We start from the raw sequence: 24,706 nt of genomic DNA on the forward strand, positions 1-24,706 counted from the left end.
AGGCGCCGACGGCAGGCGGCGTGCACATCGCCAAGGCAACTGGGGGCGGGCGCCGGCGGCCGCGGCGTGTAGTCGCCGGCAGCCGTGCTGACGTCGGGGGGAAGCTGAGCAATAACAACAGCGACGCGGGGCGGTGCGCCGGCGTCGGCGTCCGCGGTGCGCCTGCGCGGCCTGCGGGCCTGCTTCTATTTATGTGGGGGGGCGGCAAGATGGCGGGGGTGGAGGCGGCGAGGAGAACGTAGGGGGCAGCTCCGACCGGGCGGCGGAGGGGGGAGGGGAGAGGGAGGAGGAGGAGGAGCCGGTGGGAGGGAGCGCGGAGAGCGGTGTCACCGAGCGCGTGAGGCGGGGGCCGGCGAACGGCGGGCGGGGGGCGGGGGAGGATGGCGGAGCCGCGCCGGGTGCCGTTCATTAGCCTGTCACCCGTGAGGCGCCGCGAGGGCGAGAGCCCGGCGCTGGAGCGCGAGCCGGGGAGCCGCGAGCCGGAGCCGCCGCCGGCGGGCCGCGAGGCGCCGCTGTTGGCGCCGCCAGAGCCGCCGCACGAGCTCTCCCGGCCGGAGCCGCCGCCGCCCCGCGAGAGCGCCGTCCGCCTGGAGCCGCCCCGCGAGCCCGGCCGGCCCGAGCAGCAGCCGCAGCGGGAGCCCCCCCGGCCCGAGCCGCCGCCGCTACCGCCGCCGCAGCTACCGCCGCCGCCGCGCCAGAGCGGCCGGCAGGAGCCGCCGCCGCCGCAGGAGGCGCTCCCGCTCCGCCAGACGGTCCGCCTGGAGGTGGTGCTGAAGGACCCCACCGAGGAGGGCTGCGTGGAGTTCAGCTACCCGGAGCTGCTGCTGTGCGGGGACTCGCGGGTACGGGACCTTCCCCCCCCCCCCCCCCCCCCCCCCCTTTTCCTCCCGCCGGGCCGGGCCCCGCTGCGCTTCCCTGCCCGCGGCCCCAGCCTTGCCGATAACGCTGTCGGTGGCCCTGTGCTTTGGGGGTGGTCCCGGGGCGGTGTCCCGGAGGGAAGTCCGGCGGCCTCGCCGCCGCTCCGGGCTCCTCCTGGCGCTGAGGCTGCGCCTGTGCCCGAGGCGGGAAGGGGCGGCTTCGCACTTGCCGTCCCCGAGCTGGGCGAGGGCTCCCGGCGTTTGCTGCGGGCAGGGGCGGGAGAGGCCGCTGGCTGGTGCCCTGCGAACCCCCCGCTCCTGCCCGGCGTGGCGGCCTCCCTGCCTGGGAGCTTCCCATGGCAGCTGGAGGGAACTGTTACCGTGCCGGTCTGTTCTCCGGCTGGTCCAGGTAGCGTGCGGGTGGAGAGTTACTAGCCTGGCTCTGTCACAAGCCTCGAGACGCGGTGAAGTGAGCGTGGGCAGGCTGGGACATGGGTTTCTGCGGTCTTGAGTTGGGCAGGGGTTGAATGAGAGTTAAATGTTGTTGAGACTGTAGCCTCACCTGTAACTGTGAAGAACTTCATTCGAGAGAAAAAGTACTTTCCCTTTTCTCCCAACCAGAAAATACTTGGTTCTCGAACTACGTTGATTTGTAAGGAGAACAGCTTGTGCAGACAACTTTAAGAAGCAAGTAGTATTAGCCAATCAACAGGACCTGGTGTTCGTGTAGAAAGGAGACGGATGTCCTTAAGCGGGTCATGCTTAAGCCACTCATTCTTAATGAGTTGAGGATACCAGTGAAGTTGCAGTTGTTTTAAACAGCTGTGGCTCCTCTTAATTCTGGTACATAGAGGAAGTTTACACCTTACTGGGAAGGACAGGGGGGTGCAAGGAAGTAACTACTACTGAGAAGGTTCTGATAGCTCTGGTAATAAAAGCAAACTTCAGATGCTAGTCCAGCTATTGCTGTTGGATTTTTACATCCAGCAGAAACTTGAGAATGGTTAAAACTTACGTTTTACGAATCAAAGGCTTTCTAGGTGCTGCTGCTGCTGCCATAACTATACTTGGCAGCTTGCAGGCTTTATGCTCTGTAGGAGGAAAGACATACACACTGGCTTGTGTTCGAATGTGAAAGACAGAAAAATCAATGACTGTGATTTTAATCCCTCTGAGATGTTATGATGCAAGTTAAAAGGTTCCTTCTGCTCATCCTGTCCTACAGCTGTTGTGGGCAAACAGTGCCAGTTCTGACTACTCTGAATTGGTGTAGCGTAAGTATGCTGCTCTGTCAAATGCCGTCTTTCTGAGCAGTTCTTGTATGAAGGTGAAAACAGTGTTATGTTTAGAAGTGGTTTAGTATGTGGAGGTTCACTTCCCTTTGGCAGTTCACAGTTCCAGAACTGCCTTTTTCTGTAGGTTGGTAATATGTTAGTCTCATAATACGGACAAAATGGCTTTTTTTAGGTAGTTCCTATGCAAATTCCTTGTCTTCTGGGGGAAGCATTGATTCAGGGGATTTTTGGTACAGTTGGGATCAGAGACTGCTTTTCAGGCAGAAATGGTGATAGAAATGCTTTATAAGAAACTGTGTGTTTTTCAGCTCTCTGTAGAGTCCAGATTAAAATGAATGCATCATAATGGCCTGTCTATTGCTGGACTGTGTGGAACAATCAGCTGATGGTGTGAAACAGGGTCATAAATTGTGATTCTGGACTTTTATTCTTGCTTAAAAACTGATGTGTACTTTGCCTGTAAGTTTAACTTGCTTGCTTGCCATATGGTAGAAGCTGGAAAAGCAACTCTGCTGTGATAGGGAGGTTTTAAAATACTTTATTAATCAGCATGAAAAGAGAGAGGAAACACATCTTATCCAGCAATAAAGTCAGTGCATGCTGGTTCCTTCATAGTTAAAGCAAGTACAAAAGAATTTACTCTGAACAGTGCAGGAGGCTTAGGATGACAGAAGTTTGTCTTATGGTATGTAACCTGTTCAAAGTCCTAAAATAGAAGAAAAAATTGTGAAAGGAAAACTGATCCTGCTTATGGAGCAGAAGAGCTACAGTGATTTATACCATTTAATGCAGCAGAGAAAACTACATCGTTAAAACAAACCTTGACCAAGAAATGCCTGCCTTTCTACCACCTTTCTGCAGAATCTGTGAGATTTGCTCTTTCCAGGTGGGCAGTAACTAGTCAGCAGTTAATGCTGTGGTTTTAAGCAGAGTTTTAGATTTCCAAATTTGTTGTTGTTTTAGTAATGAATCAGTTTAAAGTGAACAGTTCATATAAACTTAGCTGTGCAAACTGGGTTTGTAGGTTGAAGATTGATTGGGTTTTCTGAAAGCTATCATTGATTCCTTAATCCCTATAAGAATTCAGTTGACTTCCTTATAACTATTCCCATTGAAGTTCAGCATTACAAAATTAGGAGCTTGTCCTTCCATCTTGCAGTGTTCCTTGGAATTGAAGCAACCAAGAAAGGTTCTCCGGAGGCAGGCTGTTCTGGGAAGGCAAGGACTGGTGCACAGGGATAACTTCCATCATTGTTTTAATAGGTCTGTTAGTGAAATGGTAGAGAATCCCAAAACTTATTTGACAGGATGGGTGCAACTGTTTTTTGGTTTTTTTATTCCAAAACTGGGTTCCTAGCCTGAATCATAAGTTAGTGGAAATATTTGTTAGGAACCAGTGCTGTCCTTGCTTTTTTTGCCTTGATAAAGAGAACATCCTTTGATAGTGTTATTTGTAGACTTCATCTTTTGGTAGGAATTACTTCTGTAAATTTTTTGGATGTGAGTAATAAGTTAGTGTGGTTGAGGAGTTATTTGCCTCTTAAACTGGCAGAAGTGAAAGCATACTCCCTTTTCTGTTGGTGCAATTGAAGCTTGGTGTGTAAAACTAAGTGGGTGAGCCAGAAGCCCCAGTTAGCTTCTGTCAAGCGGGCTGTAAAAGGTGCTGAGGAAGTAATGTCTTAAAGTTTTATTGTGAAGTCTGAGAGACATCCATCAGAGGACTCGGAAACTGTCAAAACTAAAATTTGCTTGAATTTCAGATTCCAGTAGCACTGAACTAATCGAAGTGATAGTTAACAGCTTTGAGAGTTTGGTGGAGAGAGGCAAGTTAACACTTAAGTGCTAAATTTTTCAGATGTCAAGCTTGTTTCATTTCATGAATAAAAAACAAACAAAAACCACTTACCTAGCAGAAGATGTGGAATAGGTTTTCCCAGCTAAAAGTAGAGAAAACGTTGCACAAATTGAGCAGTATTTTTATATTTAATTATGTCTACAGGAAATATGTAGGTAATTTAAACATATGTTTCAGGATTAACTACAACCTCTGTTAATTTCTTCTCTATGTACTCAATTTAGGAGATGTAAGATAATCACGTGGTGTTTGCAGTTTTGCTCAGCTTACCTTCTTCATTTCATTGGTTTTGATACTGTTGAGCTACTATGTTGGTCGTTATTTGTTCACCATTTAGTCAGTATATTGGCTCTTCATACTGTTGAGGAAGGATCTTGCTTTTCTGAACTTAGTGTTGCTTTTTGTTCTTAGTCTACCATAAATCTTTGTTTATTCATTGATGAGTGGTCCATGTGCAGTAAAGTTAGTTGCCATCCATAAAGTTCTGTAAAATGGGACTCCGTTCCACCATATTTTAGCATCCTGGTACCTTTGCACCCTTCCAACAATTACTGTATTTTATGTGAACGTTTAATTTGAAGAAGGCTGCCCTGTATTTCTGCCATACTCTATTTAAAAAAAAAAAAGGCAAAGCACTATATATGCCCTTGATTACTGCTCATTGACTTCGTGTCAGTGAAAACCTCTTTCTCATAAAAGAAAAGAAAGAGGAGGGGATACTTCCTGCTTATTTGTACAGCTGGAATAGTAAATCTCTATTGTCCCTGTGGCTGCCATAGTGGCAATCATGTAGAATTCATGCTGTGATTATTGCGTTTAGCTAAAGAAAAAAATAACAGTACAAGAGTCAAAGGAGTTACATTAGTTACGGTTGTAACTTACTGAGGCTTTTAGTCCTCTGGCTGCCTCCCTGCTGATTTGCATACCAGGTACATCTTGTGTGTTGTATCTAGAAGGATCACGGCACCAATAAGAGGCACTAGTGGAAGCAAAAGTGAAAAGGAGTTGTATTTAGAGTTCTTTCTCTTTGAATCTCAAATGACCATAGTTCTCCCTTACACTTACGCTTTCAGTTGAGGCTCTAGTGGAATGCTTGGGAAAACAGAAATCTGTTTCTTTCTCTTTTCTGTTTGTGTTATCATTCAGGGTTTTTCTAATGAGAATTGAATGGGTCAAACTAATTTTTAGAGAATAATGTAAATGTCTGGACTCAGTATAAATTCTGACTACTTAGTCATTAGAGTATCACTAATTGACATTTAATAGTTTCTGATTAGAGGCATTCTGTATGTTTCTTATGGAATGAATATTTAACTTCTGCATTTTTCAGAAGAAACTGGTTCACTCGGAAGATCCATTTAATGATGAACAACATGAGCGGCATGAAGTAGAAATGCTAGCCAAGAAGTTCGAGGCAAAATATGTGAGTTACTGTACCTGTATTAAAATATACATATATTTAATGGTGATAGCTTATGATTCTGTAGAGATGTTAACATGTTATTTTTCCTGAATAGGGTTGTTAATGTAGTGTCAAATACCTTCTGTGTATTTCAGAGCTGACTGTCTCATATTTCATTTAAGCAGCTTGAAGCTGCTACAAGCTTATTAGACGGGTCTGCTAAATAGATATGTCTATAGGATGTTACAGCTTGTGAAGCTATTCTTGGAAAAGCTTCCTATATAAATACAATTGAGTAATAGATGCAGGTCAATATTCATGATAAATATTGTGCCAGAGGAAAGAATTTAAGTAATGCTGTTGTGTGCTATTGAACAGCTCTTCTGTTTGGGCTAAATACTGATGAATCTTGATGAATTTCTAACTAGTTTGGAATGCTTCCAGAAGAGGTTATTGTTGAATAACAAGTCATTACCTGATGAGTTTATCTTGTAGCTGCCAGCTACGTGAAGATACTCGGCTGACTCCTGAAAGTGTAGCATGAATGACTTGAACAATGCTAGGTAGTAACATAGAGACTTTCACTAATAAATGAAGGTAGAAATCAGAAAATGTTGACTAAAACCACACCCAAACAGGTTTAAGAATTCATATGGGTAGGGTTGGGTGATTAATTCTGAGCTGGCAATCAAAACTCATCATCATGCTTAGGCATGCTGATATTCTGGATTACTAATAGAGCACCTCAATAATAAAGAAGGGAAACAAGAGCAGTCATGTGTATCTTTTGCCATTAATATACATATTACAATCTTTGTCTGACTTAGTAGGATGTTTTTTTTTCTGGCAAAGGCAGATTTCTTCAAGTGCCCAGTCTGTACATTGTGTAGAAGTAATTACTGTTTCAGGACATGTTAGCTATGATAGGTAACAGAAGAAACCCTTAAACGGAGAAGAACAGTTTTCATCTTTTGGAGGGGTTGGTGGAACCTAGTATACCCAGTGAAGGCAGTTCCAGAATACTATTTACCTTTCATTTGAATGATGAATTAATTTTTGAAAGTGAGGGAGAAATTTTTCAACTATACTCCTCTAGAAAATTCATTTCCATAATACAAGTTAAGGAATTTATAATGTCCTGAAATAAGTTGCTTAACTACAGCAGATGAAAGTCAGTGCTGAGCATGAAAAGCAACATATGTAGGAGGGAGTGGTAGTGGAAGCAATCTAATTTTACATATATGTTTATACATACATCAAAGCTAAACATGTACATTTATGGACAAAATATGATGTTATTAGACTTAATGAAAACTGGAGTTCAGTGCTCAGTAGTCATAAAAAGGGGCAAATAGATACTTAAGTTATCTAAATTCAGCCCTTTCATTCCCCAGCTGAAGTGTCTTTAACATTCTGTTACTGTACAGAAGCAGTGTTTTTTACCTTTAAACATCCTTGTTGGCATACTGTTCCCTTTTTTGTTCTAATTTCTTTTTTTAAATGAAAGGATATTAACAGTAGATGTCCTGATTTATCAGTGATATAATGATGACTTATGAGTTTGTTCTCTGATCCTTTTTTTCCCCAAGTCCCAATTCCTTTCAGTTTTGACCACTGTTGATTGGTGAGCAAATGTCATATAACTGCCTGGAACAACTTCAGTGCTTCCTGAGCTGCAAAACACATTGGGAGCACGCTGTATTTGTTTTTCTTGTTTGGTTTGTACTCTGTTTGTGTGGATTACCTTTTATTGATACTGGATTCAATTGATGATTTACCATACTAAGTTCAGAGCAACTGTGAGGTCTTTCAGTGATTCTTCAGATGTCTTTTTTTGTTTACTATCCTCAGTAACTTCTGTCATCTCACCCTTCCTGCAACTGTCAGCCCTCTGCTTCTAAAGACGAATGAATACACCTTCCTTGGTGATTTCACTGATTACTTTCTTTGCCAAAATGGAATACTTATTCCTAGCCTTAAACCAGACATTAATTTGAGTGGATGTTCCCTTTTATCCCATGGTAGTTTCTTGTCTTTAAAGGTCTTTCACCCTTTTCTAAAAGCATTTGAAGTACTCTTTTCAGTCTACCAAAATTCTTTACTGCTCTGGAATGTATGTTCTGTGCCTGCTGGTTCTGTTCTTTATAACATCTATTAACTTGTCAAAATACGGAAATCTGGTTTACTGGTTTAAGGAGTCTGTTGTGACCCTTGATTGAGTCTTCAAAAATTGGCATTGTATTTGCTACCTTCTTGTCCTGTTGGGCAAGGTTGTGTAAACTTTAGGTTACATGCCGCAGTTAATTTGTTGAAGTCACAGTGACTTTTCTGAATACTTGCGTGAGTACTGTTTGCAGCCTCAGGAACTAGACATCTTCATTTGCTCTAGTATCATGACTGCTTATATTCTGGGACAGAAAGGTGGGAGGGACTCTTTTGGGAAAGGTGAAAAGCTTCAGTAGTAAAACTTCCCTGAACTGCTGCATAGTAAACACTGATTTAGATAATCCCTTCACTGCTTCTGCTGTGGTCTTGCATCCTTAACATCTTGATCATACGGGCTTTCAACACTTCCTTAAACATAGCTGAGTAGAACCAGGCCTGAAGGAAATTCTCTAACTATACATACAATGGTTCAGATACTTTCTTATATCTGAATACAGGTTATTGTTTTAATCATGCTGTGTTTAATTCTGCTATTATGAGACTTTTTGTTATTAACTTTGTTTCATATCTGCACTATATTTTTGTGAATAACAGGCAGTCAGAATACATTGACAATTTTTTTTAATGCCCATACACGGAAATCGTAGAACAGCCATTGCTGCAAAAGGATTTTGGACTCTCAAACAAGGATGTTAATGGTTACTTGGACTGAGCAAGAGATGTGGTACAGAGGTGGATTGCATTACACATTAGTGAGATGAGTAAAGTATAGTTTATGTAGGATTCTCCAGACAGCCTGCTGGCACCTCAGAATCGTGAACATTGCATGAGCTTTTGCACTGGAGTTTAAACAGAATTCTTAACTGCAACCTTTATTTTTCTAAGCTTTTTTCTTTTTTAAAAAATGAGTTTGAGAGAAAAAAAAGTACTGCATGTTTTGGGATTGTGCAGTCATCCAGATGTTTTACCAGGTGAGTGATGGTAGGGGATGATAGGACTGATAAGAAAAGTTAGGAATACGCAGCTTGGAATATAGCTTGGAAACCTGAATTAAAAATGGAACTCACATTTGAGGTTTTTCTTCTAGGACTACTACATGCATTTTAGTTATAAGCAAGAGACTCCTGTTTGCTTGCAAAAGTACATGCTTTACTTAGTTACAAACTTGAACTTTTGCAAAATACTGTTAAGATGCTTACACTTCTCACAAAAGAGCAAGGATGAAACCTTTGCATAGTGTCTGCATACTCGTAGTAACATGTGTGTTGTGATACTTGGATGTCGTAACTGAAAAGACACTCCTAAACATGCTTAAACTGTAGAGTACAGGCAGATAAGCTTCAGAAGCAAGTCTTCTCAAATTTGTGGAAGAACACTGGTTACTATTTTAGTGAGGGTGGCTTTGGGAGAATTTTATCTTTTATAAGAGTTCTATATTGACAATTTAACAACATACAGAAGTTAGAAAACAAGGTCTCTTATATTCCCATTTGTATAACTGTAAGTTTAGATTCCCTGAATGTTTGAGCTGGGTGTGAGTTTTTACTTGGCTCGATTTAACAATAAGTTTCACATGAGAAGAGTACTTACAGCTTAAAATGAAGTTTACCATCTTCTGGAGGTGAGTCCACAGTCTGTGATGCAGCTTCTAGCTTTAAGTTACTTAAGAAACCATTTCATGTCCAGTCCTATCAACTGAAGTGATACCACTTGCAGTTCAGGTGATTTTATCTTAGTATGTTTTTCTTCAGTTATGTTGTATGACTGTTGTAATTTCTTGAAAACTCACAGACACCATATCTACAAGTGCCAGAACAGTATTTTTTTTTTTCTTTGACTTAGGTTGCTTCTCTACAGAAAGTAAAGCCTGTCTTGTGTGGGGAGGCACTTTACTGAATGCTAGGCTACCAGTATTTTCCTTTGTAATGACCCTGTAACATACTGAAAAACTTAACGCTTTCTGAATTATCCCAGTCCTATCACTATGTTTTAAAAACATAGGACAGTGAAACATCTCTGAATAGAAAATGTTAGGAAGATCTTGGTCATGCAGGAACCAAGTAGCTAGTGAATACTTTACAGGGGTGATTCTGGTGAGGCACGTTTCCCAGAATTCATTCCAGTGTAAAAGTTTCTATTGGTCATCTAGACCAACTTCAAAGCAGCATCCAAGAAAGCAAAACTGCTAATTCCCTTGATGACCATCCCTCCAATGCCTTATATTTTGTAGAGTTTAGTATATTGATACCCCATTTCCCAAATGATATAAAACTTACTTTATTTTCAGGGTGGAAAGCCCCACAAACATCGGAAGGATCGCCTGCAGGATCTAATTGATATAGGTTATGGTTATGATGAAACAGACCCTTTCATTGATAATTCTGAAGCGGTAAGTAAGCCTCATCAGAGTGGCAAGAAGAAATAAGACAATGCTTTATTTTTTTTGATAGAGAAGAAAGGTAAGGGAAAATACTTTCTGTTCATGTATAACTGGTATGGACCCAAAAGGCATACTACTTTGGGAATCCAGTGGATGATTGTACTTGTAGTCTCGTTCAGCTATCATTATTCACTGCAAGAATTAAGAAAGTTGTTGCTAGATCACATAATTTTCCAGCTTTAGAAATCAAATTATTTTTATTTGTGCCCTTCCTTTACTGTGGACTGAAATGACACTGGCTCTATTTGGTTTCTTGTACTAGCTGTCTGGATTATTAGTAGATTACTGGTGTTAATTGCCTGGCTTAGATCAGGAAGCTATTCTAGTTTTAAGAAACAGTACGAATAGGATGGTTATTCTAAACATTTAACTGAATATGTCTGAAAAAATTTGAGATAAAATAGCCTGGTTAAACAGCAGGATGTTACACCTTATTTTGTCTGGATATTTTCAGAAATGAAAATACATCTCATGGTAAAAGAAAAATGTGTTAGGTGGAGGAAATACCAGGGATATCAGGAAGTTTATATGAGAGCATTTGAAGATATCTTAGAGGTGATATATGAAATTATGAAAATGAGGAAGAAGCTTGAAAGAATGAATGGATGATGTAAAAGCTTGGAGACCTCCTATAATTCTCCTTTGTTAGATGCCAGGAAGAAGTAGGTGCACTATTTAGTCAAGTAAAACCAAACAAAAACCCGATAAAACCCACCGATCACTTAAGCCAACCTTCAGTCTCCTTCACTGCTGAGTGACAGTGGACAAAGCAGCAATGATCTGCTGCTCTGAAGAGAAGGGAGCTAAAAGTCTGAGTGAGAGAGGAAAGGTGATGAAAAGGAGCTGTGAGAAGGGACTAGGAAAATCACAGAAGAGAAGTGCGTTGCTCTAGCGTACATTATGTCAAGCCTCTATTTAAATGTGGTAGTAGATCTGGGAAATTATAAAACTTTGTAAAGAGCTTCTATGAGCTGGTGTTCATAGCTGTGAGGTTTCTGATGTATAGATGGTGCAGTGAATATTTCTCTTAAGAACTGTGTGAGGTGCACAGAAGTTGTGCTGCGGGACTGAATCTTTTTGAGGAAAAGTTCAACTGTTAAGCAGACTGAGCTCAGCTGTGTGTATTGTTAGTTTTTTAAGTAGGTCTGAAGGCACATGAACAAGTTCCATGAAAATGGAGTTTGCTGTAGTTGCTTATTGTAGCTTGTATTAATTTGTCCCTTTTCTTGGTCTAGATTAAAATTGTAGTTGAACTTGCCAATATTAAACTGTCCTATCATTATCCCTCAACTTTTGGTTGTGCCATTGGAATAATATTGGAGCCTAAGCCTTGGTACATCCTTTCCCAAAGGTCAGATTGTCATCTTCAGCTCAGTAAGAACAGGTGTGCTGTACTCCTGATGAGAAACCACTTGAACCTATAGGCTTATTTGGTTTCTCACTCTTGCTTAAGTTAACAATCCTCAGTTTAGAAATTTCATGATATGGGATGCAAGTTGTGTCTTGTTTTTTCTGAGTTGACTCTGACCAGTCACAGATCTGATATGTGAGTCAGGTAGCTTTCAGTACAGGTCTCTGTTAAAGAGGTACGTGAGTCTGGCATAGTAAAGCACTTGCTGGTGTATTAGTACTTCTCTGACTGTGCCTCCTTCCAGCACTGTTCTTGTTACCAGCAGCAGACCTGTTAGGTTTGCAGGAGCATTTACATCTGGTATCTCTTGCCAGACTCGTTGCAAGAACATACAAAAGGCAGTTTTTAGAGGACCAGATGGTTGCATCGTGTCGTAGCTGTGGAAGCTACTGGGGAGAATGGTGTATTTTCTAAAGATTGCTCTCCTGAACAAATCATTATGCCTTGAGTCTGCATTACAAATGCAGACTAGTGAGAGGACATCTCTGTTTTGCCTTTATCTCCATTTGTATATAGAAAAGAAGAAAAAAAAAAAAAAAGCACTGTGTGCCAGCTGCAGTCAAAGTTGCTGTTACAGAGCTTAAGGGTCCTGTAATGTGAAAGTTCACCAAAACTTCTCATTCTACCTCAGATGCAAATGGGAAGCGTTCGGAAAGAGAATCTACATGTCTGGCTTGGTCATCTTCTGTGTGGCCAGCTATTAAATCACTGTATACCCTGAGAAGCATGAGAGCCAGGCCCAGCCTAGACTTGCTGCTTTTTGGAAGATACACTTTCTTACATATAAAAAGCTGTAATATTGTGGGCACAAACACTTGAAAAATGAGTATGAGTGCCTTGTGAATTGCTTCATGAGTGGCATCCTGTTGTCTTCCTCTGTATTCTAGAAAAAAATAATTCAAAACTTCCTTAGAATTTTAGTCCTTTTTCTTGTCACAGGTATGAAAAATACTGAGCTCTTTGGCACTGCAACAGATTTATTCATTAGCTTTAGAGATTTTTTCCTTCTCAAAACAGATTTTGAGGTAGTGCCATCAAATATTATTCAAGAAATCAAACCTATACAACTCATAAGCCTGTTTTTTAGCAGGCATCATAATTGAGTTAAGGAAGTTTGCTTGCTTCGGGTCCATTTTCACTTAAGGAATTTTGTACGTGTAACATAGATGCATATGTAACAGAGCATTTGGGTCCTCCAAGGATCCAGGAACGCAATTGTTCTGCTTGTTTTCTTGAGGGCAAGGATCAGGGTCAAGTGCAGGGAATCTCTTAATGGCATGATTCTGGGGTAGTGGAATTTAATAGGGCTGAGTACAGATAGGTACAGGGCATGCTGTTCTGGAGGAGGGTTCTTGGAAAGTGCTAAAAGAAGGGAACTTCTAAGCAAAGAGATTTTTCCTGTCAGACTCCTCAAAGATGACTGGTACCTGCCCTGATGAAGTAGGGTAGAATCTGGGCTGCTTAGTAGGCTGCATTGCCATTGTTTACCTCCGGTAAAAATGAAAACCATGCATGAGACTCTTACAGATTTGCTTTCATTGTTTATTCTGGAAAGAATTCTACAGCGTAGTAAAGACTAAATGAAAATACTGGAGAGAGGTTCTTGCATGTGTATTACCCTAAGTGACACAGTCAATTCCTGCATCTCATCTTCCTTCAGATTTGTCTCTGCTTAAAGGAGTAGGTGCATAGTTACAGACTGCTGTTTGCTTTGGATGTATCTGGTATATATGCTGTTCAGTTTTATTACTTTGCTGTCCTCCTTGGAAAATTTTTAGCTGGTCCTGCTTGGAAGAAGTGGCTTTTCCACTCAGTGTAATTGCAGGCAAGTGCGAAATCCATGCTTCAGTCAACACAGTGGATATTTTTGGGTTGAGCATTTTGATTGTAGTCAGTGGGTTATGAACTCTTAATTGCAGAAAAAAAGTAAATCAAGACTGTCTTAACTTTCATTTCTAACCGCTGTGTGGTGGTTAGTCTGACGGGAAGTCCTAATCTTTATCTTAAAGGACCTCAGTGGTAGTAATACACAAAACGTTCATAACGTGCAGTGAAAGCTGTCCCTCCTCAGTGTTTCAACTGCTTTGAAATTGAAAATAGGTTTTGCTGTAGTGTAAACTGCCCAGGACTACATTCTATGGGGAATGTTATTCCTGTAGATTTCTGCTTCCCCTCTGTTCTTCCTGCATGCGCACACATGCATATACGTGCGTATCAGCCCCATTTGGCTGGACTGCTTGCTCTTGTGATGACCTCTGAATATTTGGTTGGTTGAATGCCTTCCTGACAATGTAAGCTTTATATAGGTAGAGATTCCAGGGGAACACCGTGCTCTCTGAACTTTCTGCTAATACAAAACAGGGATCTGGTGCTTGGTGAAAAAGTATGCTTTTTTTTCCTTACTCAGAGGTAGTAAAACTTGTATATCCAAAACAAAGACCACCTAGCACCTTCCCCCATTGTTGGGTAGATGAATGCAGAGGAAGAACCATCCACCTAGAAACATGTAAACAGTGCAAGCTGTATTTTGAAGCAGTGATACCAGGTGGTCACACTGACAGGAACTGAAACAAAATATGAATGCCAAGAGCAATGGGAAGCATCCAGTACTTGGCCATATGTCAGTATTTAACCCAGGCTACTATATTCATGGTTCCACAGCAGCAAACACTGGTGTAAGAATCCTGTGCTGCTTCATAGAGAAAACTAGTCTATTAATGGTTTCTCATTCTTCAAAACAGGTACTTCAACTTAAAAACTTATTTTTCTTTAGCCACGTATTGCCTCAAGAGCTCAGACTCTCTAAAATTAGACAGCCTTTCAAGGACTGGATGTTGATTTTAGTAATTCTGAACACACTGATAAAAGAGTTGCTCTTTTTCTCTCTGGGTTCTCTAGAATACTTTGCATAGTTTGAAGCCTTAGTCTCAGAAAAATTCTGTGTCAAGATGTACAGGTTTCACATTTTTGGGATAAATTTGACTTCATCTTGTAATCTCCAGGCTTATCAAAGGTGTGATAGATTTTATATGATGTTCTCTCCCACCCTGGCTTCCCCTCAGGGGTTCCTGCTGTGTGTGATCTTGCTGTGATGTGAAGCTTGAAGCTGATGGATTGCCAGTAGGAGCATCTTGCTCAAGACTTTTGAATATTTGAGATGCTTTTTCCTAGTGAGAATGATAGCCATTTGGGAAACAGCAGAGCTCGGTGTGCTGATGGTGATTTTTACCTTTTTTTTTTTTTTGGGGGGGGGGGGCGGGGGTTGGGTTCTAGGCCAGATGTTGTTTTAGGCCAGCTTGATGTTGTTCTCTCATCCTTCCTGCTCAAAGGAGCTTGTTTTATCCATAGCTATGGAGAGCAGTGTTGTTGCTTGAGAAAGATAAAATTCTCTTTAAAAAAACCCAACAAAACAAAACTCCCAAAAAACCCAACCAACAACAACAAACCCAAACCTATCAACCTGCCTACAGAGGCATATACAGAAAAAGGCTACATAGGATCCATTATTAAAAAGGGAAATAAGAAGGACCCAGGAGACTACAGTCTGGTCAGTCTCAACTTGATGCCTGGCAAGATCATGAAGCAAATCTTCTATAAGCTATGTTAAGGTACATGGAAATCCAAGAGGTGATTGGTGACAGCCAAAGTGGCTTCACTAAGGGCAAATTGTGCCTGACAGATTTGATGGCTGTCTATGCCAAGGTTACAGCATTGACAGATGTGGGAAGAGTGACTGACGTAATCTGCCTGGACTTGTCAACAGCTTTGCACGGTGTCCTGTGTGACATTGACAAGGGTGTGGTTTTGATGGGTGGACCACTCAATGGATAAGGAATTAGCTGGGTGGTTGCACTCTTGAGTTGTGGCCAACAGCTCAGTGTCCAAGTGGAGACTGGTGACAAATAGCACTCCTCAGGGGTCCATACTGGGACTGGTGCTGTTCAAAATCTTTGGTGACATGTACAGTGAGATGGAGTGCACTGTCAGCAAGTTTGCCAATGACACCCAAACTGAATGGTGGCAACTGACACGCTGGAGGGAAGGGATGCTGTGCAGAGGGACCTTGACAGGCTTGAGAGGTGGGCCTGTGCAAACATCATGAAGTTCAACAAGGCCAAGTGCAAGATCCTGTGCCTGGACTGGGGCAACCCACAGTATCAGTACAGACTGGGTGGAAAATGGATTGAGAGCAGCCCTGAGAAGGACTTGGGGGTGTTGGTAGACAAAAAGCTTAACATGACTTGGCAATGTGCATTTGCAGCCCAGAAAGCCAACCATATACCATATCAAAATGTGGCCAGCAGGTCGATGACAACTGTTGTCCTGCTCTGCTCCACTCTTGTGAGACCCTACCTGCAGTACTGTGTTCAGCTCTGGAGCCCCCAGCATAGGGGACGTGAACCTGTTGGAACAAGTCCAGAGGAGAGCCATGAGGATGATCAGAGGGCTGGAGCACTTTCCTGTGAAGACAGGCTGAGAGAGCTGGGGTTGTTTGGCCTGAAGAGGGCGGCTCTGGGGAGACCTTATAAGCAGTCTTCCAGTACCTAAAGGGGGCTTATAAGAAAGCTGGGGACAGACTTTTTAGTAGGGCCTGTAACAATAGGACAAAGGGTAATACTTTTAAGACTAAAAGAGGGTAGATTTAGATTAGATAGAAGGAAGAAATTCTTCATGGCAAGACTGTTGAGACACTGGAACAAGTTGCCCAGAGAAAGTGTAGATGCCCCATCCCTGGAAGTGTTCAAGGCCAGGCTGAATGGGGCCTTGAGCAACCTGGTCCAGGGGAAGGTGTCCCTGCCCATGGTGAGGGGTTGGAACTAGATGATCTTTATGGTCTGTTGCAACCCAAACCATTCAGTGATTCTATGAAGCATTTTCACATTGGATTGGGAGATAAATTTAACATAGTTCTATTTTTCATGTGGAAAAAGCTGCCTTAGTAAACCTTTTACCACAAACCTCATTCACACTGAATATGTGAGGGTGCATTAAAGCTTTTCGTTTTTTTAAGAGATTCGCTTACTAGCTGTTTCATTAGCTATGGATTTGTATGTTTATATTAACTGCTCTTGTCTTCGTTTGCTGTCACTTTGCCCAGTCGTGGAAGTTCTGTGGCTGGGGACTAGTGCTTACCTGAGTGCACCATGTTGTCTTTAATAAAAGATGTCTTGCATGCTTCCCAGGTGTCTTCAGGGTAGATCTGCTGGTTGGCCCTTGACATGTCATATGTGTTTGTGTGAATACAAGACAAATTTCTATGAGGAGATTCTTTCATTGCTTTTTATCCCTCCTCGCCCCAAGATAAATAAAGGTGTAAAGTGGAGGACCAAACAAATAAAGCAGATACTGTTCTGCTTAATGCAGAACAGACACGTTTAAACTGCATATGCAGCAGTCCACTAGTACAAGAACCATTATAACTAGAGGTACAAAGGTAGTTGATTTTGCGGAACGGGTCTGATATTTCTCAGAGCAACAGTAATGTTCTCTTACTCCTTCTGCAAAATACCATATCCTTTTTGGGGAAGGAATAACTTAATTTCTTAAATTTTTTAAAATTGTGTGTTCTGGCCTAGGCTTCAAGCAGGTAGTTTACGACGGCTCATGTGTTTAGGGAACTCAGTGGGACAACTGTGAAACTGAAAACTCAGCGTCTGCATAGGTACTTGAAAAAACACGAGAATTGTACCTGGGCTTTGTAGTACCATTGTTTAAATTTGCGTACATAGAGAATATAGGAATAAGAAATAATGATGATAACAGGCATAGGAATTTCTTGCTTTTTTTTGCAAAATTTTAATTTTTTGAAGAGCAGAAAATAACTTTAAAAAGTTATTTGAGCTGCTAGAGGGGTAGATTATGGCCTAGGATCAACTGTTCTTCATGAGTAGATGAATTTAAGTAGCACAAGAAACTCAAGTGTGTTCCAAAAAATATACAAACAATATAATAAAAGGGAGGTTATAACATGCCAAAGTAACAGATCTTTGATGAGAGCATTTGTCTTAAATGTCATATATGGTAAGTCTGGTCTTAATGTTAGATGAATGGAAAAAGAAAGCATAACTTTTTTTCTACAGAAACGTCTAGTAATTCCATAACATGAAGCCCAGAGAGGTTAAGTAATACATCGCATATTCATTTGTAACCAAATCACTGAATTATACTTTCAACGTGGGTCGAAGTTCAGTCTCTGAAAGAATAGTTGAACACGTAAAGGTGGTCACATGAGTGGTCATACATTTTTATAATTTAGGCTGAAATATTTTCAAGGCAGTAAGAATGTCATCTTGTTGCACTGAAGCTTAAGCTAATAGCTTGACTCCCGTGACTGGTGGAGGGGTGTAAAAGGTGGTGGTCATGGTATGAGCAAAACAGGGCAGTGTATATATATCTGTTGGTACTTCTCTCAGGGTGCTCTGGTAGGCTGATGGTTTACAATATCTTGATTACTAAAGAAGGATTCTGCTAGGAGACTATCCTATCCTAATCTAGCCTACGCTGAGCCAGGTATTATATCTTTAATAGTCTGTTATGCTTTTTTTTTTCCTGTTGATGCTTTGCTAGCTGTCCTTTACCCCAGGGTTAAAGAAAACATAAAATTTGCCTGTGCATTTTGGAAGAGGAATGTTCTTTACTATGGGATAACTGTTTCTGCTTGCTTTTTGGTGTAGTCTTGGATAAGAAAAGTAATATATTGTTCTACTTTAACCTTGTTAAGATAGAACCTTGTTCAGGATTTCATTGTGTATTCTATTGTGCTATTTTTCAGAAAGGTAGTTCTGTTTTTTTGTTTGAAAACTTACTCTTAAAGAATAGCAAAGCCAAAGAGTGCATTTCAGTTCTTTGTGTCTTTAAGAAGCATAGAGGTCAATCAACTATGTTTGTGGGCAGTATCTTGAAGTATGTAGTGAACTGTATCATTATTCAGTCCATTTGACTGAAGCAACCATGTTTGACATAACTTCAGTAGCTTGTGTTTGTTCAGTGGGCTAATGATGATAAAAAATAAACAGCCCCTCCCTTAAAACACTTGGAAATGTTTGCAGGGAATCTTATTTCCAGGACTTAATACAGAAATGTTAAAAAGAGTTTTTGTATGCGTAATTTGATAGCATAGCTTGTTGTCTGGAAGGGTGCTGATTGAGGATGGTCACGGTCAAAATATCTGAACAGAAGACCAGACAGTATAAGATACTGCTCTGTGCTGTGGGTCTGGATTTCAGAACTAAATTGGTATAATACCTGAAATGTCACTGTTCTTATTGGTATGATAATGAAGTTGAAACTGGTTATTTTTTAAAAAATACCTTTCATACCTAAACATCTAATTAGATCAGTGGCACTAGAAGCATAGCTATGTAGCTCAAGGACAATAGTTGAAAATAACATGCTTTTAGATGATTAGAGAATGTATCAGTCTTGCTTTATCTGCAGAATGATTCCATAATCTTTTATGGAGCAAATTTGTGTTTACAGGAGTCAATCATATATCAAATTCTGTCTGTCTGTAGGTCTGAGAATTTTAATTCTCAGTCTTGGAATGTATAAGGAGGAGCAGAACACTGTAAAGGGCTTAAACTGTTTTTCCTAATAGGATCACTTCTGCTGTTTCATACATGGAAAAAACTAGTGCAAAGCAAAAGTCTTGAAACCAGTTAATCAGAAGATTTAGAAGTTGCAAGAGGCGTGTTCCCTTTAACTGAGAGCCCTGAAGAAACGTCAAATTTAAGTTTAATGTAGCTGTTGCTGGTATCTTAGACAATCATATTCAAATTTTGTGTTCAGTTAGGGCACTAGAAAATATAAGTTTACCTCAAAGGAGGTGGTACTAGATACATTCTAGTCTGCGCTCCTCAGTTTTTGGTAAGTTGAAAATAAAAATGAAACCTTGAATTGTAAGTTACACCTTATTCAGTAGGCTGAGGACAGACGCTGTTTTGGTAGGGAAAAGTAAACCCTCTCAAGGGTTAAGGAGAACTGAATGTCAAAAACGTCTTAAAAGTCTGACTAAATTCATAGTCCTCAGCAGAAGCTGTTGAAACCTCAACTGGTAAGTTACACATCCACATCTTGCTGACCTTGTTTGCCTGCCGACTGTTAGGGGATAGCTTGTTCATCTGCATAATGAACAAATTCTGCCTTTCTGGTTGCCTTGTTCCTATGGATGTGCCACATATCACAGCAGATTATTAGAATTATCAACATGCTTCATGGTTTCCTGACTTGTGGACTGTCTTTAATCCTTCCTTTTTCTTGTGTGGACTCCAGGCCTTCCTTTAGTGTTTTGCAGCAGAGTCTTCACTGTGTTTCCCTTTACTTGTTCTTTACTTCTTAGGATAATGGTCCCAACTTTGACTGTGCTTTTTCCTTCACTCGGCAACTACTGTATTCTGTTTTGATCCTGTCTTGCCCCAGCCTCACAGTTTCAGTTCACACCCTGTCAGCTCAAAAGGGAAATGCCTGCTCTGTCTATTAAGTACTGTGGATAATCACTTATTTTCTTTCCCTTTCATCTTCCTTGTATGTAGTGAAGCTGGTTGAGAGCTGTGGAAAAACATCAGATTTCTCTGAACTTCTTACCCAGCCTCCACTATCAAGTTTGCTTTGCATCTCCTACTTCGCATGATTGTCCTGGTCTCTTAAGATGAATGACAAGGCCGCAACTAAGCCACTTTGCTTTCATTTTGTCCACTTAATAGATTCTCCTGCTTTTTTGCGCTAGTCTTTCATATGATCCTAGGGCATTTCATAGATCCTGTCACCACTTTTCCTTTCTCTTTCTTTCTGTACTGCTTGTTAAGCCTTCCATTCCAGGAAGATGAAAGCTGATGACTCATGGAAATTTCGAACTACTTACTCAGATTAAATCCACATAGGCCTCTAGATCAGGCATTCACCAGCTTCCTTGCTGAAGTTACACATTCACTGTTTTTTGTCTTCTGGATTCTCTTCTTCCTATCTTAATGTTTTTGGTAGCCCTAACTTTTTTTGTTCTTAAAGCATTTTAAGTTCAGAATATCTTGCATAGCATGGAGGGGGAAGTGAAGTAAGCTGGTAGCTGACGCTCCACACTGTTCCCTTACTGTAGGTGATCTCAAGGCTTCAGTTAACGTGGTAGTTGAAACTGTCTACTAATTTATTCATCTGTGTAATTCTGTCTTAACAGACATGCAGTGGAAGGCCTGCTGGTTCAGGCTTCAAAATAACAAACACATTGCTTTATCTCACTTAGTCATTTGGCTGTGCTACCAAACATTTATTGCTTGCAGATCAAAAATCAGCTTTTTCCTCTGCCAGGGACCATACCTCTGAGGTGCGTCAAAATCCTACCCTTTCTTTCAGCAGAAGGGCAAAAATTGATTCGTAGTCATTGCACATAATGTTATTGTGTCTTTCTGGTACTTTTGTAACATGTTCGAAGTCCTGTAAACATTTTCTCCTTATCTTTGTTGACAGGTTTGGGTCTTGGACATTCTCTTTTTGTCCTTCCAGACAGACTGTAGCTTCCAGAATTGTATTTGTTGGTTATTAAATGCACCATTTTACAATTTTCAGTATTTGAAGACAAAGACCAGTAGCTCAAATTTGGAATAGTTCAAGACAACATTGTCCTTCTGCATAGTGATAATTGCATTGTCAAGGCAACCCTCTCTCAGTTCTTTTGCAAATACTTCCAAGGCTTGCTTAGTTGATACTTATACATAGAGCTAGAATGAATCTGTTAATCCTCCCAGCCTTTCTGAGAATTTGCTTTTCTCAGAATTCTGAGAAACAAGATGTTTCCTAGAGATTCGACAGTTTTCTGGTAATACTTGGGACAGTGTCATTCTGAGAGGCTGCTGGTCATGAAATAATAGAATTAATGTTGTTTCTGCTATACGTAATGTCAACCACTTTTCCTATGTCTTTGTATTTCAATATTTTTGAGATACAGCTTTAGTTCTAACTTGGAAATTCTTTCATAAATACTAAGTATTTTTCAACGTACAGTGTATATAAGAGTTTGGAAACTTTTGTGGTTTGAAAACTGTCTGAACAGATAGAATATATCTGACTTTCAATGAAAGAAGCCCTGGCATTGGTGTTTTTGTAATAGGTAATGTTGTATGCAACACCTAAAATGGGAAATAAGCTAACAGATACTGTGGTTAAGTTTGTCGTGTCTAGGATAGCATTTTTAGCAAAAGAAAATTTCAGAAAACTTTGCAGGAGAAGTAGGTTTTTGAACAGGGCACGGTGATTAGAGTTGGAACTAAACGTAGCATGTGTTGGAATGTCTGAATCAAGTGCTTTGCAGAGATTGATATTAATGAAAACTGGTAGTCTTAATGAAACAAAGCATATAATCTGAGAAGTTTTTTAATGCTTAATTAACAAAAACATCTGTACAATCTTCAGTCCTATCTTCTGGATATAATATCCAATTCTGTAAAATTCTGACATAGATTAGGCTTCTTCCACTGCAATATAGTGACTGTTCAGACTGCCTTCTGGAAATAGCTGTGGCTGTCACAGATAACTTAAAAGCTCCTATGATAAAAGTGATTGACTAACAAGGTGATTTTAATTGCACATAAAATAGAAGGGTATTCAACAGAAACATTAAACTGAAAAACTAAAATCGATAGAGGCAGGGGTTTTTTCGGTTTTGGCTTTTATTTTTTTTTGTGGGTCCCCCCCATTTGTTTTCACCAGTGATGTTGCTGATACACCTGTAAGGCTGTTGTAGATGAAAACAAATAATTATCTGTGCCTGCCTACTTTCTGTATAAAAACAACCAGTGAACAATCAGGTGAAGTTGCTCATAGGCAGGTAGTATATCATTGTTCATATGGTTTACGTGTTTTGATTTAACATCTAGCATAATGTAACATGCTTTCTGAAACAGAATATTGGGGGGAAAAATTTAAAAGTTTTTGGGCTTTCCCCCCACCTTGGGGAGTGGGGGTGGGGAAATGCCTCTGTGCCCATTGTTAATTTCCTTCAGAAAGCAGTACTTTTAATTTAGTAATCCTGTCTTTTCTCCGAAAAAAAGGGCATTGTTTTGAAAGTAGAAAAGTAATTCTGTACCTTGATCACCTTCAATAGCATTACCAGTCTGTTTCTGTTGTAGCAAGCTGTGCAGTGTAGTTGTATATAATTTTTCACGTGTGGAGACTGGGGAATGAACTAAATTCATTTTATTAAGAAATGCTGATAAACTCATAGTCTTTTTCCCCACCCAGTATGATGAATTGGTTCCTGCATCCCTGACAACCAAATATGGAGGGTTTTATATCAACACTGGTACTCTGCAGTTCCGGCAGGCATCTGATTCAGAGGATGAAGACTTCGCAGAAGATAAAAAGCATAGGCCACCTAAAGTGAGTGATGTTAATTATGCTTTTTATAACTTATAGCTAGATGGACATTGGGAAATGCTTGATACTTTTAGAATATCTCATAGGAAGAGGCTGAAAGCGAAATGATACACAGTACTGTTTTATTGCATTTCCTGTTTTGTGGCTCATGCACTAGCATTGGGGATATAATTCATGATTTCCACAGGTTGTCTAGTCTTGTAGGGCTAACCGTCTGTTTAGGCAAGTTAACAAGTTATGTCTGTCCATCTTGAAGTGACAGATGATTCTGTAATTTTATAGGAATTTTATTATGAGGTGAGAACTTAAATTCTCCAACGCTGCTTTTATGATGTTGCATAAAGCTTGCGTGGTTTTAAATTGTTCCTAATACTCAGAATAACACTAAAATATCTGTTAAAATAATTTCAGTGCATAAGAACAGCTATATCAAAAAGTATATATACAGTCTTTCCCAAAGTGTGCGGTTCTATGTACTTTGACAAGTTATGATCAATGCAAACATAATTGCTTGCATATGACATTCACAAGTTCCATGCAATTCCAAGAACTTGCTGCTTTCTGACTCTTCCTGCTCTAGAATTCTTTAAATTTAAACATAATAAGGTTCTTGCATTGGATCTGATTGGAATGGAGTAAACTTTCTTCTTAACAGCCCTTACGGTGCTATGATTTGGATTTGAGACTAACATAGTGTTGATAATGCACCAAAGTTACCTGTTGCTGAATATTTGCACAGTTTGAAGGCTTTCTCTTTCCCTACCCTGCACCAGCAGGTAAGCTAGGGTAAGCAGGTAAGCAAGAACTTAGGAGGGAAGACAGCTGATCTGAATTAGCCAAAAAGATGTTCCATACTATGTAACTTCATACTCGGCAATGAAACTGTGGTAGCAGAAGGGGGTGGGTGGGATTCAGTCTTCCAAGGTGGCCATTGCTTATACTGGCTGGGCATCAGTCTGCGTGTGCCTTAAAGTATTCTTACTGTAAGCTCTGAATTCAGTAACTATTTAAAAATAATAAATGATTGAGACTTGTCAGTAACAGCAATTGCTGCTATGAATCTGTGGTACTGCTTGCCTTTACACACACTGAGGTATTTTTCCTGGCTCTGAATTGGAAAGTGTAAGGAAAACTAGATGCCTCTTTCTGTAAAAGTCTTTTAGGGTGGAAGAATCATTGTCCTTTATTTGATCTCTTTTCTAGATAGCAAAGTTGAAAGAAAGTGAAGATCGAGGAATGAAGAAGCGCAAGCGGAAAGATGAAGGGACAGAAAAGGAGAAGAAGCCTCGAAAAATGAAAGTTCCTAAGCAGCTGGGGTATGTTTCTTTCTTTAGATGAACCCTTGAATTGTGAGGTTTGGTTTCAAGATTGTGTGCCATAGCAAGATTATCACAGCTGTTTAGAATATTGTAATTTTAAACTATAATTAATAGCTAATAGATTTTGGGTTTGTAATTTATGCAGATTTTTTGCATAAGTCCTACAAGCTAATATTTGTCCCCCAGAACTTTTAACAAATAATAATAAAACAAGGAAATAGGAATTGCAGAACAGAAATTTTGAGTCTATGAATAGCATTATCCATCACTGTTCTACCCAAAGTCTTACGTAGCACTAAGAATTACATCTCGTAATAAAAAATAGCTTTCTTCCTATCCCATGGTTTCTTATCTGAAAACTATAAACACACCTTAATTATTCTACATGTTTCTTACTAACTTTGGTTTCCTGAGTTCTGAAGTTAGCATGGAAGGATTAAGGACGTGGATTTTTTTTTATTGGCTTCTAGAAAATTGTCATTGAGTGAAAGTTGTCTTATGAATATTCAAGTTGGTGTTGAAAAGGTATTGATAGTGTCTTTCATCAACGTGATGCATTGGCAGAAAACACTTAGTTTAAGTACCATATAGCTGTTG

The 24,706-nt window shown here is 40.5% G+C and overlaps 1 protein-coding gene across 4 annotated transcripts in view; it reads left to right on the top strand.

The window, feature by feature from the left end:
• The first annotated feature begins 380 nt into the window (after positions 1-380).
• The window catches only part of UBN2 (ubinuclein 2), a 56,263-nt gene continuing 31,937 nt past the window's right edge, over positions 381-24,706 (top strand). For 2 of the 4 annotated variants that reach the window (XM_037388322.1, XM_037388324.1), the window contains exons 1-5: positions 381-842; positions 5,338-5,430; positions 9,863-9,964; positions 22,656-22,793; positions 23,994-24,106. In XM_037388322.1, coding sequence (XP_037244219.1) covers positions 381-842; positions 5,338-5,430; positions 9,863-9,964; positions 22,656-22,793; positions 23,994-24,106 — 908 coding nt within the window. Of the gene's footprint in view, positions 843-5,337; positions 5,431-9,862; positions 9,965-14,547; positions 14,645-22,655; positions 22,794-23,993; positions 24,107-24,706 lie in introns of those variants that run through there. The other 2 variants (XM_037388323.1, XM_037388325.1) reach the window with 2 other exon arrangements.

This window comes from Falco rusticolus, chromosome 5, assembly GCF_015220075.1.
Source record: "Falco rusticolus isolate bFalRus1 chromosome 5, bFalRus1.pri, whole genome shotgun sequence".
Taxonomy (NCBI): Eukaryota; Metazoa; Chordata; class Aves; order Falconiformes; family Falconidae; genus Falco; species Falco rusticolus.